Genomic DNA, 20,237 nt, shown 5'->3' with positions numbered 1-20,237 from the left:
TTTTTTTTTTTTTGGTCTTCTTTTTTTTTTTTTTTTTTTTTTTTTTTTTTGGTTTTTCGAGACAGGGTTTCTCTGTGGCTTTGGAGCCTGTCCTGGCACTAGCTCTGTAGACCAGGCTGGTCTCGAACTCACAGAGATCTGCCTGCCTCTGCCTCCCGAGTGCTGGGATTAAAGGCGTGCGCCACCATCGCCCGGCCTTTTTTGGTCTTCTGATACAAGGTTTGTCTATGTAACAGTCTTGGCTATTCTGGAACTCTCTCAGGCTGGCCTCCAACTCAGAGATCTGCCTACCTCTGCCTCCCAAGTGCTGGGATAAAGGGGGTGCACACACACACACACCTCTCCACCCCCAGCATCAGGTGGGGTCTTTTGTGAAGGCTCCAAAGAAAAGTCTCCCCCCCACACAGGATCTTTCTGAGTAACAGCTCTGACAGTCCTGGAACTTGCTTCTTAGACCAGGCTGGCCTCCAACTCACAGAGATGAGATGCATCTGTCTCCAAGGGCCGGGATTAAAGTTATGTGCCACCATCGCCCAGCTCTCCTCCTCCCCCTCCCCCCTCCCTCCCTCCCTCCCCCCCATCTCTCTTTCCTTTTTTTTTTTTTTTTGGTTTTTCGAGACAGGGTTTCTCTGTGGTTTTGGAGCCTGTCCTGGAACTAGCTCTGTAGACCAGGCTGGTCTCGAACTCCCAGAGATCCGCCTGCCTCTGCCTCCCGAGTGCTGGGATTAAAGGCGTGCGCCACCACTGCCCGGCCAGGGATGTCTTGGACAGCACTAAGGGTGCCTTTTTGGATGACTGCTGTCCTCTCTGACACAACTGGTCTCTGTTGTTTGGTGCCTGTCTACTTTCCACCCCATTTCATGAGCTACCCTCTATTCTGATCTGTGGCCAAGCTGAGGCATTGATTCCATAACCATTCATTTAGAGAGTAGTGGATTTCTGGGGGTCTGGGTGGGATAAGGTGGGAACACCAAATGAGGATGTTTCCCTGGGAAGGCGGGCCTGTGTTCTTTGGGCGACTACAGGGGAACCCTGTAAAGCGTCCTCATCTGGCTTGGGAGCATTAGAGACTCAAGAGAACCTTTTACTCCGCTTTAGGAGAAAAGCCCCCAAAGGAGGTCCAGGCCCTCAGCCTCCGGGTTCGTGCGCCCTCTCCAGTCCGGCTGAGAAAACCGAGGGCGTGGCCAGAGAACTGACTGAAGGCTCACACACACCAGTCTGGCGACGACGGAAGCGTGCTCAGGCCCACTGATCCCTGGCTCCTCCGCCATCCCAGCGTCTGGGGTTTGGTTTTGACGCGAACCAGGCCGGAAGACTGCCTAGTCTTAAGAGAAACACCGGAAACGTGTTCCCGACTATCGTTCCGCCTGCGCCGCGGCCATCGGTTCCGTTTCGCGGCCCGGAAGTGCGGCCTTCAAGTTGACAAGCAGGAGGCAGCCACTGCAGGACCTGGTGCCCGAGGAGTCGGAGGTGGGGTCCAGCGGGCATCCCTCGGTCACGTCCCAGAGTCAGAGGGAAGGCTCGGGCTTGCTGGGGGAGGGACGCCCGAGTGAGGATCGGTGCACGCGTGGCGAACGCGAGAGGGCGCTGCAGGATCGGGGCAGGGCGCGGGCAAGGCTGCAGAGGCGGGAAACAGTCGGTGTGGTCGTTGTGGGCCCGAAGGGGGCTCTGGCACAGGGTGGGAGAGAGACAGGTTGATGGAGCAAGGTGCATGGCATGGGAGAGGACATGGCGGCGAGAATACAGCAGTAGATGTGGTCGAGAGTGTGTCTTTGTTCTCGAGCATCCAGGAAGGTCCTGCTTCATCTGAGGAGTCAGAGCCCTCCGGGAAGCGGGGTGGGAGTGGAGGGTGGATTTGAGGAGTTTAGGACCTATGGGTTGGTACACAAGTTGAAAAAGGAGGCCGCTGGAAGAGGCAGGTGCAAAGCCTTGTCTGAAGAATTAATTCATCGTCATAGAGGACTCAGATAAACTAGGTTAGCAGGCTCCCTCTGGCTGTCGCGTGAGGGAAATGTCCGGAGGTGGGGGTGTGGTGGGACTTACAAGGTGACTTCCAGGCTGGTGGTAACTGGCACGGTGTAGAAGATGATTTGAGAGAAAGGGAGGAATCGGCCTGGCCAAAGGGAAGGACGTGTTTGTGTTAAGGATATAGAAGCGTTGAGTTTGAGTTCTCAGTCCTGGTATAGGGGCAGGTTTAATGGGGCCCCACTCAGGAGCCAAGGCCCCAGAGAGACGGGTGTTAGGGAGAGAATCCTGTATCTTGGTTCTCTCCCTTCGAGCAGAGTTGTATGCAGTCTGATCCAAATGTTATTCTTATTTGTTAAATAAGGAAACAGGCAGCAGGGCGGTGGTGGCGCACGCCTTTAATCCCAGCATTCGGGAGGCAGAGGTAGGCGGATCTCTGTGAGTTCGAGGCCAGCCTGGTCTACAAGAGCTAGTTCCACGATAGGCTCCAAAGCTACAGAGAAACCCTGTCTCGAAAAACTAAAAAAAAAAAAAAAAAAAAAAAGGAAACAGGCCCAGAGACCTGGAATTATCCACTTGGTGACTTACCTGGCAGATCTCAGCTTCTTAGCTCGTGGTGTGTGTGTGTGTGTGTGTGTGTGTGTGTGAGAGAGAGACGGGGGAGTTTCTTCCCTTTTCCAGGGCCTCAGTCTCGTCAGTGCCAGGATGATAGTCTCGGATGCATAAGAAATATGAGGATTGAAACCCAGTGTGATGGTTTTCAGCTTGCTGGTCTTTCACATCCCTTGTGTGTGGTTTCTTAGCACCTCAGGGCTCAGCTGATGTAAAAAGAAACAGGGCCGCAGTGCTTTGTTATAAGTAGTATTTATTTGCTCTCCTTGGGTATGAGGGACACTGATGCCCAGCCTGAAGAGGTGCTCCCATATTTGCCAGGAGGCAGGTGCATCCACCCCCACACAGCAGTTAATGGCACCTGCTTCTGAGGTAGTAGTCTTGGGCCTCAGTGGTGCTAGGATAAGAAAATCTGGCTAGGGGAGAATAGAAAAGAAAGAAAACAACCACAGAGGAAAGGGTCATGAGTAGCTTGGAGATGAGATAGTAGCTTATTGTTTCCTCGGGAGGTCATTCTCAATGAGATAGGGTAGCCAGTTTTGAATGGGAGTTACTGGCATTTGTTTTAAACAAGACCACCCCCTTGGGAGAAGGGCCGTCCTGTGATTTAAAGATATTAAAGTTGGGGGCTAGGTAAGTTCCCAGAAGGAGGCTAAACCTAAATCTTCTTTGGGGCAGAAAACGGGATATATATGCTGGTGTTGCAGGGATGGAGGGCATTGAAGAGTAACTAGGCCAGGAGTGCTGACGTGTTTTATGTGTTGGTTCAGGGACAGTGATGAGGGATGTATGAGGTCGGCCCAGCCTAGGGATGTGGTGCACCACTGGGTTCTGTGATAAGGATTAAAGGGACCAGGACATAGGATGACAGAGTCCTTAGCTGACAGCCCAACCCCCATTGTCTCCTCATCCCGCAGATGGCAGCGACCGAGGCTGTGCACCACATCCACTTACAGAACTTTTCGCGCTCGCTTCTGGAGACCCTCAATGGGCAGAGGCTAGGCGGTCACTTCTGCGATGTGACTGTGCGCATCCGTGAAGCTTCCCTGCGTGCGCACCGCTGCGTGCTGGCCGCGGGCTCACCCTTCTTCCAGGATAAGCTGCTGCTTGGCCATTCAGAGATTCGTGTGCCACCAGTGGTGCCTGCGCAGACGGTGCGCCAGCTGGTCGAGTTCCTGTACAGTGGCTCCCTGGTGGTGGCTCAGGGCGAAGCGCTACAGGTGCTCACAGCAGCGTCGGTGCTTCGCATCCAAACCGTCATTGATGAGTGCACTCAAATCATTGCTCGTGCCCGTGTCCCCAGCACCCCGGCACCTGCACCTCTGCCACCACCTGTGCCCCCTCCACTCGCTCCCGCGCAACTGCGCCACCGTCTGCGCCACTTGCTGGCGGCCCGTCCCCCTGGTCACCCCAGCGCAGCGCACAGCCGCAAACAGCGCCAGCCTGCACGTCTGCAGCTGCCTGCACCCCCAGCACCTATCAAGGCTGAAGGACCGGATACCGAGCCGGTGCTGACTGCTGCCCCTGAAGACAGAGGTGAAGAGGATGACGACGAAGAGACCGATGAAGAGACCGACGCTGAAGAAGGTGAAGGTGGCGGCGTAGGCCCGGGTGAGGGCCAGGCGCCCCTTGCTTTCCCCGACTGCTCAGGGGGCTTCCTTACCGCCGCCGCAGCTGACAGCGCACGTGAGGACCCGCCTGCATCCACTGGCATCACTGATTATGGTGGTACCGGGAGAGATTTCCTTCGGGCGACTACGGTGACCGAGGATGTGTTTCCAGATAGTTACGTGTCCGCCTGGCATGAAGCGGAAGGTAACGGGGGTCCAGAAAGTTGTCCGGTGGAAACCTCTGCCCCACCCGACTGCGCCCTGGCCGGGCCTCGCCCCACTGGCATGAAGACCCCTGGACCCCCCGTGGCTCTCTTCCCCTTTCATTTGGGTGCCCCTGGGCCGCCAGCGCCAACACCTCCCGCTCAATCAGGGCCAGCCCCTGCGCCCCCTCCCGCTTTCTACCCCACGCTCCAGCCAGACGCAGCCCCCAGTGCTCAGCTAGGAGAAACCGCGGCTGTACCTGCAGCCCCTGCTGCTCCTGCAACAGCCATCTCAGGCCCTCCTGTGCGCGTCCCCGGTGCCTCGGGTGCTGAGCAACCCGCCTATGAGTGTAGTCACTGCCGCAAGACTTTCAGTTCTCGGAAAAACTACACCAAACACATGTTCATCCACTCTGGTGAGTGTGAGAGGAAAGGAAATCGCCGTCTCTACTCACACAGATTTCTGAGCCCCTTAATCGTTGGACATTTGGTTCCTGGGTGGGATCAGGCACTTGAGGTGCATTGTTTTGTGTTAGCCTTAGAAGTCTAACTTAGTTTCCCCGTGTAAAGCGGTTGATTGGGAAGTGGGAACCTGCCCTTCCAAAGCAGACCTACTAAGGTCTTAGAAAGCTAGCTTTAGCCGGTCGGTGGTGGTGCACGCCTTTAATCCCAGCACTTGGGAGGCAGAGGCAGGCGGATCTCTGTGAGTTCGAGACCAGCCTGGTCTACAAGAGCTAGTTCCAGGACAGGCTCCAAAACCACAGAGAAACCCTGTCTCGAAAAACAAAACCAAAAAAAAAAAAAAAAAAAAGAAAGCTAGCTTTAGCCCGGGCTGGCCAGGTTAAAGGAAGTGTTGGTGGGGAACTGACCAGCTTCGGGGGTGGGAGCTGCAGGAAGCAGGAAGAGAGTTATGGTGAAGGAACGTGGGTTTATTTCCTATAAAAGTAGCTTATAATATGGGTCTGAGTAGAGAAGGGTCTGCGAGTGCCAGCCGGGTGTGAACTGGAGATGAAAAATCTTTGACGTAGGAGAGATCTGAGTGTAGCCCAAATGGGCGTTGTTCCAGACAGGAACCTTTTAAGGGTTCCTGGCAGACGGTGGCATAGGTGGGTTTGGGAGAGGGCTTCCTGGCAGAGTGGGATTCCAAAGTGGTTTCCTTGACAAGCAAAGGGTTTCTGACCTGACTCAGGAGGGGAGAATAGAGGAGTGCCTACCAAGGACAGGCTCCAGGGAGAGCAAGATGGACTAATGTATGTGTGGCTTGCTTTGTCGTCTGCAGGGGAGAAGCCACATCAGTGTGCAGTGTGTTGGCGATCCTTCTCGCTGCGCGACTATCTGCTCAAGCATATGGTCACACACACTGGCGTGCGAGCCTTCCAGTGTGCTGTGTGTGCCAAGCGCTTCACGCAGAAGAGCTCGCTCAACGTGCACATGCGCACACACCGGCCGGAGCGTGCACCCTGCCCTGCCTGTGGCAAGGTTTTCTCACACCGCGCACTGTTGGAGCGCCACCTGGCAGCTCACCCTGCACCTTGATTGGGATCCAGCTGTACACAGTGCGCAGGTGCAGTCAGACCCTGGGACTAGATCCACTCCACCGGAAGGCTCTTGCTTCGGAGTCTGGACTCTTTCTCTTCCCCACTCTCACCTGTTTTCCCTGGACTTGGGACCCAGAACCCTATATCCCTCCTACACATGCTTAGCATCTCTGGATGGGATATGGCAGGGTAGAGGATGGTCAGGGACCCTACCACCTCAGAGATCTAGACCATTTCCAGGTTGAGCTGGGTCCACAGACTCTTGGAACCTGATATGGTGTGATGTCTAGGGTTATCCTCTGCCCCAGTGCTGGGCTAGAATTCTCTGACCTCACCTGTAACGCCTGCGACTGTACTATTCTCGGCGCAGTTTGCCCGCCACTGTAAGTGAGCCGGGCAAGAGCCTGGAGATTGAAAGAACACACAAGAGACCTGGGTCATTCGAAAGGAGATCAGCCGAATGCCTTTTATTCAATTTTAGGGAAAACCTTAATACCTAGCTGCTGCACAATGGAATCCCCCCGCCCCAGGCAGGTGGGAAATTACCACGCCCAAGGTGAAGCTAATCACCAGGCAGGGCAGAGGGAGCACAGGAACAAACAGGATGTTTAGCTGGCTGACCAGAAACTGTCCTCAAGATGAAACCCGGGAGCAGGGGTAGACCCATGGGCCCTACACTCACCCTCAGTCTGGGTTTCCCTTTCCTCATTGGGCGCCTGTTCCTACCATGGAACTTTAGGATTCCATTCTAATAAAGGATGTTGGGCCAGTACATGCCTAGTAGGCTTTTTTTTTTTTTTTTTTTTTTTGTTAGCCAGTCTTGCACTTTATTGCCCTTCCATCAGGCCTTGACCGCATACTTGTGTAGCGGGTACAGCCTCTCCTTCCGCTGCTTCTCTGTGGTTTTGGAGCCTGTCCTGGAACTAGCTCTTGTAGACCGGGCTGGTCTCGAACTCACAGAGATCCACCTGCCTCTGCCTCCCAAGTGCTGGGATTAAAGGCGTGCACCACCACCGCCCGGCTCACATTGCAGAAATTGAGTCCCCCTTCCAACCAGAAACCTTTAAGACTCAAGGTTTTCCCTCCCCCTTTCTGATGGACATGAATGTTGGACATCCCACTTGTGAGATGCCCAGGAGGGCTCTTGGGGGCCAGGCTGCTGTGAGGACATTTGAACCCTGGATGTTGGACTCCCAGTACTAGAGAACCCAGAGTGAATTGGATGGCTGTGTCAGGTGGGTAGGAAGCAAGAATTCATAGAACCCAGGTTGCCTGTTGAATAAAGAAGGTGGCCTAGTGTCAAAGAAACCAGCATGATACCTGCTCTCAGCTCAGAAAGGCTTCCTCCCTGTCCCCTTCCCACCTCTGATACACTGATGTCTAACTAAGGATTTGGGGCAGGAGAAGCTCTAGCTTGGAAGGCCTACCTGCTTGTCTCCTGGGCCCATGGGGCTCTTCTGTGGCTGGGTGTCACAGCAGAGCTCAGCCTTCTGAATCCCAAGGCTCAATCCACAAGGACACCAGAAGTGAGGCAGAATCCCCGTGCTTCAGGCTCATGGTGGAGAACAGAAGTGTGTTAAATCCAGATGATTAAAGATGTTTTAAGTGTTTACTGAGCTGTTACTGTACCTGACAGTCAACAAGTTTCCCTTGGATAGTTCAGGCCAAGACCTGGGTTTCATGAAGTGACCTCAAGGTAGGTAATTGAGACACAGGCTGGACTTCTTATCTTACTGACTGGAGTTAGGCAGGTCTTTTTTTTAAAATATTTATTTATTTATTATGTATACAATATTCTGTCTGTGTGTATGCCTGCAGGCCATAAGAGGGCACCAGACCCAATTACAGATGGTTGTGAGCCACCATGTGGTTGCTGGGAATTGAATTCAGGACCTTTGGAAGAGCAGGCAATGCTCTTAACCTCTGAGCTATCTCTCCAGCCCAGGCAGGTCTTATTTTATTCCCTTCCTGCCTAGTTTCTCATGCTTTTTGTTTTCCTGAGACAGGGTTTCTCAGTAGCTATGGAGCCCATCATGGAACTCACTCTGTAGACCGGGTTGGCCTTGAACTGAGAGATCCTCCTGCCACTGCCTCCTGAGTGCTGGGATTAAAGGCGAATGCCTACTTTATTTATTTATTTATTTATTTATTTATTTATTTATTTTTGGTTTTTCGAGACAGGGTTTCTCTGTGGTTTTGGAGCCTGTCCTGGAACTAGCTCTTCTAGACCAGGCTGGTCTCAAACTCACAGAGATCCGCCTGCCTCTGCCTCCCAAGTGCTGGGATTAAAGGCGTGCGCCACCACCGCCCGGCCCTATTTATTTATTTTTATTTAATGTGTATTGGTGTTTTGCCTGCATGTATATCTGTGTGAGGGTATCACATCCCCAAGAAGTGGTGATACAGACAGTTAGTTGTGAGCCTCCATGTGCGTGCTGAGAATTGAACCCGGGTCCTTTGGAAGAGCAGTCAGTGCTCTTAACCGCTGAGCCACCTCTCCAGCCCCCTAGTTTCCCATCCTTAACAGACATGAGATGGAGACAAATGCTAGGCTTCAAGAGGAGGCTGGTTGGTGGTGTCCAAAGGAGGTGGAGCAGGCCTGGCGATCAGGCAGAGGGCTGGAACTGTAGGAGGACTCCCAGCCAGTAAGAGCTGTGTGGCAAAAGGACAGAGTTCAAGGGACAAGAGCAGTTGCTGATAGCACTGATCATAACTGACTTGGGGTAGGCAGATTCCCTTAAAGGCAGGAAGGTAGGACTTCAGAGCTCTGGACAGAATCGAGACTACCGCTGCACTCAGCAACTTCAGAACGAGCCAGTGCCATGGGCGTTTGGCAGAAACTGACCTTCCCGCTACTGTTGCTGCTTCTGCTGGTCGGCCTGCGGCAGCCCCCATGGCCAGCAGCTGTGGCCTTGGCCCTGCGCTGGTTCCTGGGGGACCCCACATGCTTTGTACTCCTTGGCTTGGCATTGCTGGCCAAACCCTGGATCAGCTCCTGGATGCCCCACTGGCTGAGTCTGGTAGCTGCAGGTGTTACATTAACTCTGTTGCCTCCACAGCCACCCCCGGGACTACGCTGGCTACATAAAGATGTGGCCTACATGCTCAAGATCCTCTCCTATGCCCTGAAAACTAGGCGACTCCTTAACAAGCAGCCTCCAGAGACCTTTGTGGATGCTTTGGAGCGGCAAGCACGGGCACGGCCTGACCAGGCGGCCTTGGTGTGTACAGGGTCTGGGGCCCACTCGATCACCAATAGCCAGCTGAATGCCAAGGCCTGTCAGGCAGCGTGGGCACTAAAAGCAAAGCTGAAGGAAGACAGCAGCCAGCAGGCCAGAAAGATTGTGGCCCTCTTAGTGCTTCCCTCCAAGAACATTTCTGCCTTGAGTGTGTTTCTGGGGTTGGCCAAGCTGGGCTGCCCTGTGGCCTGGATCAACCCACATGGCCGAGGGAAGCCCCTGCTGCACTCTGTGCTGAGCTCTGGGGCCAGTGTGCTCATTGTGGACCCAGGTGAGTGCCCTAGGGCCAGTGAAAAGGGGACAAGTTTCTGGGAGCTGGGCAGGAAGCCTTTGTTGTATCTATATCTGCCCCATGCCGTAAGGGTCAAAATGTTGGTTTACCTGGGAAGTAATTCTAGGGTTGCCGCTTTAAATATTTTCCCCTAAATCAGGTCCATTTGATTAATTATTTTTTTTGGGGGGGGGGTTTCGAGACAGGGTTTCTCTGTGACTTTGGAGCCTGTCCTGGAGCTAGCTCTGTAGACCAGGCTGGTCTCGAACTCACAGAGATCTGCCTGCCTCTGCCTCCCGAGTGCTGGGATTAAAGGCATGCGCCACCATCGCCCGGCTGATTAATTTTTTAATTGAAGTTTTTTTGTTGTTGTTGTTGCGGTTGTTTTAAGACAGGATCTCATATGAAGTACCGACTGTCTGGAACTCCGTATGCAGATCAGGCTGGCCTCGAACTCACAGAGTTCCACCTGTCTCTCCCTCCTGAGTGCTGGGATTGAAGGCGTGGGCCATGATGCCCAGCTTTATTTGACTAAATTTATATTCTATGAATTATGAGGTTCTTTTGTTCGTTTGTTTTTCGAGACAGGGTTTCTCTGTGTAGCCTTGGCTGCACTGGAACTCAATCAGTAGACCAGGATGGCCTCAAACTCAAGATATCCACCTACCACTGTCTTCTGAGTGCTGTGATTAAAGGCGTGTGCCACCACTGCCTGGCATTATAAAGTTCTTCATCCAGCAATGGAGGAACTTTTCTCTGCTACCTGCTTTCAGTCCCTGGGTTTCTGAGAGTCCCTTTTGACTTTGAAGAAAGCTGCGAGTTACCTCTCTTTTCCTCTGATGGTCCCTGCAGACCTCCAGGAGAGCCTGGAAGAAGTCCTTCCCCAGCTCCTAGCAGAGAACATCTCCTGCTTCTACCTTGGCCACAGCTCACCCACTCCAGGTGTGGAGGCTCTGGGGCCTGCCCTGGATGCTGCTCCTTCTGACCCGGTGCCTGCCAGCTTTCGAGCCCAGATCAAGTGGCGAAGCCCTGCCTTATTCATCTACACGTCAGGGACCACCGGTGAGGAGACTGATGTCCCTGCCCCCACCCTCCGCTCCCACACTCTGACCTCACTCACCTTGCCCTAGCACCAGACACCCAACCTCTGACTTTGACTCTGACCCCAAGTGCGCTACTATTTTGTTTGGATTTATGATCCCCCCCCCCCCCGCCCCCACTCTGAAAACCAACCACAGACTGGGATGTGGTGCTGTTCACATGTAAATCTCGGCACTCAGGGGTTGAGAGGCCAGAGAATGTAGAGTTCAAGGTGTGCACCTTTCAGTGGATTGCTTACTAAAATCAAAAAATACACACATTAGCATTTCCGTTGTGCAAGGCAAATTCACCAAGCATTTCCATATTTTTAAAAAGGAATACAAATTCAAGCTGGGTATGGTAATGTACGCGCCTTTATTCCCAGCTCTCTGGAGGCAGAGGCTAGAGGATCTCTGTGAGTTAAGGCCAGCCTGGTCTACAGAGCAAGTTCCAGAACAACCAAGGCTACACAGAGAATTCCTGTCCCGGAAAAATAAATAAATAAATAAATAAATAAATAAATAAATAAATGAATGAATGAATGAATGAGGAATGAAGGTTCTTTTTGACAAAAAGAAAGGAAAGATGGCCAAAAAAAAGGGAGGGGAGAAGGAAGGAAGGAAGGAAGGAAGGAAGGAAGAAAGAAAGAAAGAAAGAAAGAAAGAAAGAAAGAAAGAAAGAAAGAAAGAAAAGGCAGTCTGGGTTACATAGTCCAAGCTAGCTTGAGCCACAGAGAACGATATTGTCTCAAAAAACAAAGCATGCAGAAAAAACAAAAACAAAAAGATACTCAGTGAGTTTTCATGTTTTTTGTTATTTATTTATTTTTGTTTTTTGTTTTTTTTTTTTTTTTTTTTTTGGTTTTTCGAGACAGGGTTTCTCTGTGGCTATGGAGCCTGTCCTGGAACTAGCTCTTGTAGACCAGGCTGGTCTCGAACTCACAGAGATCCGCCTACCTCTGCCTCCCAAGTGCTGGGATTAAAGGCGTGCGCCACCACCGCCCGGCTGTTATTTATTTTTTTGGTCTCTTGCAGCTTTAACTGGCTTTGAGCTCCCTATGTAGCTGCCTCACCCTCAGCTTACCTCACTTTACCCAGAACAATCTCCATGTTTGGTCCCCTCTGAGAGGCTCGGCCGCAGACAGACCCACCCTGCAGTGGTGGTCAGTCTCTCTTCTTCCCCAAGCCTTACTGCTCCCTCACCCTCCAGGCCTCCCAAAGCCAGCCATTCTCTCACATGAGCGGGTCATCCAGATGAGCAAGATGCTGTCCTTCTGCGAGGCCACAGCTGACGACGTGGTCTATGTTGTTCTACCTCTGTACCATACGATTGGCCTCGTCCTTGGGGTCCTGGGCTGCTTAGAACTTGGTAAGTCTTCCAAGGACCACGGTGTGTTAGTGCAGGGCAATCGAAAGGTCAGGATTCTATACTATGCACCCTGACTTTGTTTTCCCCACCCCAGGTTGGGCCATTTAGCCCAGGCTGGCCTCAGACTTGGTATATAGTTGAAGGTGGCCTTGAACTTCTGATGCTCCTGACAGACGAGTACCGTCATGCCCAATTTTAGACACTTTTTATCTTTTTCATTTTCCTTGAAAGACAAGGGCTCAGGCCAGTGGTGGCCTGATTTTAATCCCAGCACTTGGGAGGCAGAGGCAGGTGGAGTTCAAGGCCAGCCTGGTGTACACAGTGAATCCCAGGAGGTGACTAGTGCCACTAAGCTCAGTACATTGCTCAGGAGGCAGAAGCTGAGAAGCACTGCAGATCAGTCTCAGACTGATTACATACATAGAAAGGCCTAAGTCAGCTGTGGCTAATAACTCGGTAGAAAAGACCGCCTGCTGCTCTTAACAGGTTTGCTTCCCAGTACCAACATCAGAGTCACTCCAACTCCAGGGGATCTGACGCCCTCTCCTGGCGTCTATAGGCATCCACATGCATGTGGTGCATATACATACACACATACATATATTCACACACATACCCATACAGGCATGTACACATAAAAAACAAATCTGCCGGGGGTAGTAGCTCATACCTTTAATTGCTACAGAGGCAGAGACAGGTGGATCTCTGAGTTCGAGGCTAGCCTGGGCTATAGAGTGAGTTCCAGGACAGCCAGGGCTACACAGAGAAACCCTGTCTCAAACTGTCCCCACCCCGCCAAAAAAAAATTCTTTCATTAAAAAAGCAACAACAAGGCCGGCAGTGGTAGCGCACGCCTTTAATCCCAGCACTTGGGAGGCAGAGGCAGGCGGATCTCTGTGAGTTCGAACCCAGCCTGGTCTAGAAGAGCTAGGGTTGTCACAGAAACCCTGTCTCAAAATACAAACAAACAAACAAACAAAAACAAGGTTAAAGAAAATGTTTTCTAGAGTCTCCATTCCCAAGGGATGGAGCCTAAGACCTTGAACAAGATAAGCCCCTTTCTAGAGAGTTTGGGGCAAGTGTCCCCTCGCTGGTGAGTTCTAGGCAAAAGTGAGCCAAACTCTTAACGCCTCGCTGGTAAATTTTAGGTGGTAAATTTTAGGTGCGTGGGTCATTTAGGTGAGCGTGTCATTACTTTGCTTTTGGAATGCCACGCCCAGGTAATCACATAGATTCTCTCAGCAACATGGAACATGATCACTTATTTTTTTCCCTACCAGGAGCAACCTGTGTCCTGGCCCCCAAGTTCTCTGCCTCCCGCTTCTGGGCTGACTGTCGGCAGCATGGTGTAACAGTGATCCAGTATGTGGGTGAGGTCCTACGGTATCTGTGTAATGTTCCTGAGGTGAGGCTCCTAGATTGAGCAATTTTCCAGATAAACGTGACTCAGAAGTAGAGTACAGGCCTAGCGTGTGTGAAACCCGACACCAAAGACAGAAGGACCCACACCTACAGGTCTCAAGCAAGGTCACCTCTTGACTACACAAGGGAGCTAACTTAGCCTGGGCTACACTGTCACATGGTAAATTCCACTTTCCATGTTGTTTTGTACTGGGTGCTTTGAAGGTCACCTGGGCAGGTGTGTCCTAGTTTCCTTTGTTGTGAGAGAGGAAAACAGCCCAAGGAAGAGAAGGTTTACTTTAGTTTCCAGTTCTAGGTGATAGTGCATCATTGTGGGGAAGTCAAGGCTGCAGGAATTTAAAGCAGCTCTTCACATCACACCCACAGTCAAGAGCCTCAGTAATGCATTAATGTGTGCATGCCAATACACACTTGGCTGTTTCCCCTTGGTCTAGTCCCACCTAGAATGACGAAACCTGCATTCAGGATGGGTTTTCCGAAGTCTGTCTGTCACAGGCGTGCTGCAAGCCAATCGAACTTCCGTAGTCCTTCACTAAGACTCCTTTCCCACTTGGTTCTAGATTGTATCACGGCGGCAAATTCACAATGGAGGTTACTCTACCTTGTCCAGTTTCAGTAGCTTCATTTGAAAACCATAACCAGGCGGTGGTGGCGCACACCTTTAATCCCAGCATTTGGGAGCCAGAGGCAGGCAGATCTCTGTGAGTTCGAGGCCAGCCTGGTCTACAAGAGCTAGTTCTAGGACAGGCTCCAAAACCACAGAGAAACCCTGTCTTGAAAAACCCAATAAATAAATAAATAAATAAATAGGAAAAAGAAAGAAAGAAAAGAAAAACGTAGATGAGAACAATTCCAATCTGAACCTTAACTAGCTCTGGATCTCAGTTTACAAATATAATTACTAATGGTAGATACTGGAATAAAAAGAATATCTCCTACCTGAAACATGAAATGAATTGATTATATAAAGTACCTGGAACAATGTGACTCAGGGTAAACACACTAGATGCTAGATGCTTTTATTTTTATAGAGCTGAGCTGCAGTCCCTAGGAAACCGTCTCTAGGCAATATGCTCCACTTCCCAGTCTCTCCCCACCCTTTCAGTTTCAAATCAAAAGTCCTATGAAAATCCGTCCTGATAAGATCCCTTCCTTAGGTAGGCACTTCTAGATAAGGTTTACCTAGAGATGAACGTCACCCCTCCACGGAAGCCCTTGTAGGTAATGCCCGCAGGTAACATTTCTCCTAGATCAGGCTCCTGGAGACTGCTCCCAGCAGTGTCAGCAGGTCAGATGCCTGCCGAGGGAAGAGCAGAGGGCTTGTTGTCTCTAGTTACTCCTCGCTAGGTAACTGCACATAAGCAAAGTTCCTCTATGCTGTCTGCAGAGATAATTTAGGTAGAGATGCCAATAATACTTTTCTTTTTTAAAAAATTAATTTAGGGGCTGGAGAGATGGCTCAGTGGTTAAGAGCATTGCCTGCTCTTCCAAAGGTCCTGAGTTCAATATTCCCAGCAACCACATGGTGGCTCACAACCATCTGTAAAGAGGTCTGGCGCCCTCTTCTGGCCTTCAGGCATACAGACAGAATATTGTATACATAATAAATAAATATTTTTTAAAAAAATTAATTTATTTATTATGTGCACACATGCCAGAAGAGGGCACCAGATCCCACCGTAGATGGTTGTCCACCATGTGGCCACCGGAACCGAACTCAGTACTTCTAGAAGAACAGTCCCTTACCCTCTGAGCCATCTCTTCAGCCCTACTTTTCTTTTAAGATGGGGCTGTCCCTATATAGCCAGGCTGTCCTGTAATTTGCTATGCAGCTCATTTGATCTCCAACTCATAATCCTCCTGCCTCAATTTTGTGAGTGCTGGATTATAGGTATCTCCAGCACCCATGTTTAACCCTTTTTTTTTTTGTTTGTTTTGTTTTCTTAGACAAGGTTTCTGTATATAACAATCCTGGCTGTCCTGTACTCCTGAACTCACAGAGATCCGCCTGCCTCTGCCTCCAGAGTGCTGGGATTAAAGGCGTGTGCCACCACACCTGGCCAATGTCTAATTCTTAAGTACCTCATGTCGATTCTATAAGTATAGGTCCCACCACTACCACTTCCTAGGTAATTCCCAAGATTAACACTTAAGATACTTTCTTCAGAAAAAGTTCTCAGCCATGCCTTCTAGGGCACCACCTTCTGACCTTTCTTGGGATGTCCCTGCAGCAACCAGAAGACAAGACACATCCAGTCCGCCTGGCAATGGGTAATGGACTTCGGGAAGAAGTGTGGAAAACCTTCCAGCAACGCTTTGGTCCCATTCGGATCTGGGAATTCTATGGCTCCACAGAGGGCAACTCGGGCTTAATGAACTATGTGGGACGCTGTGGGGCTGTGGGCAAGACCAACTGCTTCCTTCGCGTGAGTGTACTGGACTCCCAGTGTGATGGTGGTCCTGAGACTGAGCCCCCAGGACCTTAACCGATGCTCCCCATCCTCCATCCTAGATGCTGAGTCCCTTTGAGCTTGTACAGTTCGACATAGAGACGGCAGAGCCTATAAGGGACAACCAGGGCTTCTGCATCCCTGTGAGGCCAGGTAAGGAGGTCAGCAAGCCTTCTGTGGCTGTATGAGGGGTAGATACCTCCACCTCCTTGGCTGGAACAAGCTGTCCAAGGGCCTTTGGTTAACTTCTTCCAATTTATGAGTGTAAGTCCTCATGTAGCTCAAGCTGGTCTGGAACTCTCAATCCTTTTCCCTCTACTTTCCAAGTGCTAGGATTACAGGAATGTGCCACCATGCCTGGCCCAAAGTCTTAACACGGTGATAGGTCTGTAACCCTCACCTTGAGCTCAAGTCACTGGCCTGTCTGACCATCACTTGGGGACCCCTGTCTTCCAGAATCCTGCTTGGCCCAGCTCTCCTGCTTCAGTCTTATTCTGTTCTGCTGCATTGCTGTGTATCTGTTGGTTCCCTCGAGCATTCTGCAGGGGTCATAACCTCCTAGACATCAGTCCCTTACCCCACACTTCCTCTCCTGGGGTTTTACAAGTGCTCTGGCTTATCTTTCTTCCAATCCCCATTTGTCAGTTCCCCACCCTCGCCCTGTTTCTTATGGACACCCTGATGCTACCTTCTCTTTTTCAGAACTCTCCATTTTCCAAGTTTCTCTGTCTTTTTCATGGTTTCTCTTGCCTTAAGTGTGTCTCCCAACAACACATATTTTTTAAATTTTTATTTTATTTATATGTTATTTGCCTGCATTTATGAATTGCACCGTGTGTGTGCGCTTGGTGCCTGAGAAAGGCAGAAGAGGGTGTCGAATCCCCTGGAACTACAGTTACAGAAGGTGATTGTGAGGGACCGTGTGGATGGTAGAAATCTAACGTTAGATACAGCAGCCAGTATTCTCTCTCTTTCCTTTTCAGTTTTTTGAGAACAGGGTTTCTCTGTACACAGAGATAGCCTTGGCTGTCCTGGAACTAGCTCTGTAGACCAGACTCACCTTGAACTCACAGAGACCCACCTACCTTTGCCCCCAAGTGCTGGGATTTCCGAGACAAGGTTTCTCTGTGGTTTTGGAGCCTGTCCTGGAACTAGCTCTTGTATACCAGGCTGGTCTCGAACTCACAGAGATCTGCCTGCCTCTGCCTCCCAAGTGCTGGGATTAAAAGCGTCTTCCGCCACTGCCAGCCAGCCGGTGTTCTTAAGCACTGAACTCACAGTCTCTCCAGCCGTAACAGTACAATTGAGTTCTGCCTTTGGCCAGATGAAAAGTGAGGAACCAGCCAGGCGCACGCCTTTAATCCCAGCACTAGGGAGGCAGAGGCAGGCGGATCTCTGTGAGTTCAAGGCCAGCCTGGTCTACAAGAGCTAGTTCCAGGACGGGAACAAAAAAAGCTATGGAGAAACCCTGTCTTGAAAAATCAAAAAAAAAAAAAAAAAAAAAAAAAAGAAAGAAAAAGAAAAGTGAGGAACCTCTAGTATGGGCTGCTTCATGAGCTGGTAGGGTTCTCACTTAGGGCGTATTTGCCATTTATACCTCCAGGGGAGGCAGGACTCCTGCTGACCAAGATACTAAAGAACCAACCCTTTCTGGGCTACCGTGGTCCCAAGGAACAGACCAAGCGAAAACTGGTCACAGACGTGCGGCGTGAAGGTGACCTCTACTACAACACTGGCGACGTGCTGTCCTTGGACAGTGAAGGCTTCTTCTACTTCCAGGACCGCCTTGGTGACACCTTCCGGTCAGGCTTGGGTGGGTCGGGGTGTGGGGCTTCTGGGGTGTCCAGCCTCTCTAGGGATGGGTGTGGCCCTCTCTTCCCAGGGACAGAACATCTCTTCCTGGGGCTGGGGTCTCTCAGGGATGGTAGCATCCTTTTCAGGGGGCAGCCCATTCCTATCCTAGGGCATGACCTCCCACCCTACAGGTGGAAGGGCGAAAATGTATCCACGCGAGAGGTGGAGGGAGTGTTGTCGAGCTTAGACTTCCTACAGGAAGTCAATGTCTATGGCGTGCCTGTGCCAGGTATGGAGAATTTGCCTGACTTTAAACATCTTGTACCTTTGTGGGTAGGGGATTGTCATTACAAATTGGGGGTACTAGCCGGGCGGTGGTGGTGCACGCCTTTAATCCCAGCACTCGGGAGGCAGAGGCAGGCGGATCTCTGTGAGTTCGAGACCAGCCTGGTCTACAGAGCTAGTTCCAGGACAGGCTCCAAAACCACAGAGAAACCATGTCTCGAAAAAAACCAAAAAAAAGAAAAAAAAAAAAAAAACCAAATTGGGGGTACTGTTGGGGTACAGAGGGGTTAAGAATTACATCTAGTTGCACAGCCTGTGTGTAGAGCTGGCCAGCCGAGAGTGATCAGTGTGCTTTCCAGGGTGTGAGGGGAAGGTTGGCATGGCTGCTGTGAAGCTGACTCCTGGGCAGAATTTTGATGGGCAGAAACTATACCAGCACGTCCATTCCCGGCTCCCTGCTTACGCCGCACCTCATTTTATCCGCATCCAGGTGAGGGCGAGGTAGGAGGAGTGGATGGATAAGGGAATTGATGTCACAATCAGGTCATGATTACTGCTTTGCAGGACTCCCTGGAGGTCACAGTCACCTTTAAACTGATGAAGTTACAACTGGTGCGTGAGGGTTTTGATGTGGGAGTCATTGTTGACCCCTTGTACATACTGGACCACAAGACCCAGACTTTCAGCCGTTTAATGCCAGACGTGTACAAGGCTGTGTGTGAAGGAACGTGGAAGCTGTGACCACCTCACCAACTGCAAGGCTATCCAAAAGTGTGGGCACCAGCACTGGCCAGGGTTCTCAGCGTCAGCTTCACAACGTTGTCAGGTTTTCAGATGCCACGGCCTAGCAGCCCTTAGAGAATAAACTTGAAATGCATATGCAGAAGCCTGTGTGTGGATTTGAAGTAATAGATGAATGCAGCTGTTCAGCACTGCCCCTTCCCCCACCCGCCTCGCTCCTGCTCCGGGGTTCTCTGCCAAGGTGAAGAGTATGGGAGGAGCAGCTCTGAAGCTCCCCCAGTGACCGCAACTCTGGGTCTCTGTGTGTAGCCTCTCTGTACACCAGGCTGACCTTGAACACAGAGATCTGTCTACTTCTGCCTCCTGAGTGCTGGGATTAAAGGCTTCCATCACTATGCCCAGCTCCCTGTGTGTGGGAATGTGCATGTGAGTGCAAGTACCCATGGAGATCAGAGGCGTCAGATCCCCTTGGAGCTGGAGTTCAAGCAGTTATGGGTGGGGACTAAACCCAGGCCCTCCTGCAAGAGCAGCTTGTGCTCTTAGCCACCAAGCCATCTCTCCAGCTCCTCATAAGTTATTTTAAAGCCCAAGGGAAAGCCAGGCGGTGGTGGCGCACGCCTTTAATCCCAGCACTTGGGAGGCAGAGGCAGGCGGATCTCTGTGAGTTCGAGACCAGCCTGGTCTACAAGAGCTAGTTCCAGGACAGGCTCCAAAACCACAGAGAAACCCTGTTTCAAAAAACCCAAAAAAAATAAAAAATAAAAAAATAAAGCCCAAGGGAGTGACAGAAGTGATGTCTACCCTTCTAGTGTTACCAGGTGACTTAGGGTGACTATCAGTATGGTGAAACACCATGACCAAAGGCAAACTGGAGAGGAAAGGGTTCGTATGGTTTACACATCTGTCCATCATCGGAGGAAACCAGGGCAAGAGCCTGGAGGCAGAAGCTGATCAGAGGCCATGATGCACTTCGTGGCTTGCTCAGGACTACCAGCCCAGAGATGGCCCTCCCACATCAACCACTAATTAAGAAAATGATCTACAGGCTTGCCTATAGCCGGATTTCATGGAGGCATCTTCTCAGTTGTATCAAGTTGACGTAAAACTAGCTAGCACATTAGGCAGGTGGGGCAGGTGGGGTTTAAAGCCTCAGTGGCCTCTCATACGACCATAACATTCCCCTGTCAAGAATGAGAACCTAACATCATTAGGAGATGGGTTAAAATTTGGGAATTGAGATTGGCTGGTGGTGGCACACACCTTTAATGCCAGGACTCTGAAGACAGAGGCAGGTGGATCTCTGTGAGTTCAAGGCCAGCCTGGTCTATGGAGAGAGTTCCAGAACAGGCTGCAAAGCTACATGAAGAAACTGTCTCAAAAAACTGAAGAAAGAGGCTGGGCGATGGTGGCACACACCTTTAATCCCAGCACTCGGGAGGCCGAGGCAGGCGGATCTCTGTGAGTTCGAGACCAGCCTGGTCTACGGAGCTAGTTCCAGGACAGGCTCCAAAGCCACAGAGAAACCCTGTCTCGAAAAAAAACCAAAAAAAAAAAAAAAAAAAAAAAAAAAACTGAAGAAAGAAAAAAAAGAAAGAAAAACAAAAAATTGGGAATTGATATAACCTATGAAAACCTAGAGATCCACTTTTTGTTGTTGTT

General features: G+C 50.9%; 2 protein-coding genes across 5 annotated transcripts; both read left to right on the top strand.

The window, feature by feature from the left end:
* The first annotated feature begins 1,231 nt into the window (after positions 1 to 1,231).
* On the top strand, positions 1,232 to 6,694 carry Zbtb45 (zinc finger and BTB domain containing 45). 3 transcript variants are annotated; one of them, XM_057761847.1, is made up of 4 exons: positions 1,232 to 1,470; positions 3,495 to 4,164; positions 4,252 to 4,806; positions 5,670 to 6,694. In XM_057761847.1, exons 2-4 carry the CDS (start codon positions 3,495 to 3,497, stop codon positions 5,924 to 5,926), a joined length of 1,482 nt encoding a protein of 493 aa, XP_057617830.1. In that variant the 5' UTR covers positions 1,232 to 1,470; the 3' UTR covers positions 5,927 to 6,694. The 3 variants fall into 3 exon arrangements, with proteins under 3 accessions (XP_057617830.1, XP_057617828.1, XP_057617829.1); XM_057761845.1 differs by having other exon boundaries at positions 3,495 to 4,806; XM_057761846.1 differs by lacking the exon at positions 1,232 to 1,470 and adding an exon at positions 1,614 to 1,976 and having other exon boundaries at positions 3,495 to 4,806.
* A 2,056-nt stretch (positions 6,695 to 8,750) lies between these two features.
* On the top strand, positions 8,751 to 18,578 carry Slc27a5 (solute carrier family 27 member 5). 2 transcript variants are annotated; one of them, XM_057761824.1, is made up of 10 exons: positions 8,751 to 9,186; positions 10,291 to 10,500; positions 11,728 to 11,886; positions 13,167 to 13,291; positions 15,540 to 15,734; positions 15,821 to 15,911; positions 17,362 to 17,560; positions 17,744 to 17,841; positions 18,197 to 18,327; positions 18,402 to 18,578. In XM_057761824.1, exons 1-10 carry the CDS (start codon positions 8,751 to 8,753, stop codon positions 18,576 to 18,578), a joined length of 1,821 nt encoding a protein of 606 aa, XP_057617807.1. The 2 variants fall into 2 exon arrangements, with proteins under 2 accessions (XP_057617807.1, XP_057617806.1); XM_057761823.1 differs by having other exon boundaries at positions 8,751 to 9,438.
* The last annotated feature ends 1,659 nt before the right edge of the window (positions 18,579 to 20,237 follow it).

This window comes from Chionomys nivalis, chromosome 2 (genome assembly GCF_950005125.1).
Source record: "Chionomys nivalis chromosome 2, mChiNiv1.1, whole genome shotgun sequence".
Classification (NCBI taxonomy): Eukaryota; Metazoa; Chordata; class Mammalia; order Rodentia; family Cricetidae; genus Chionomys; species Chionomys nivalis.
Note: the sequence above shows the minus strand (reverse complement) of the source record. Positions and strands in the feature narration are given on the sequence as shown.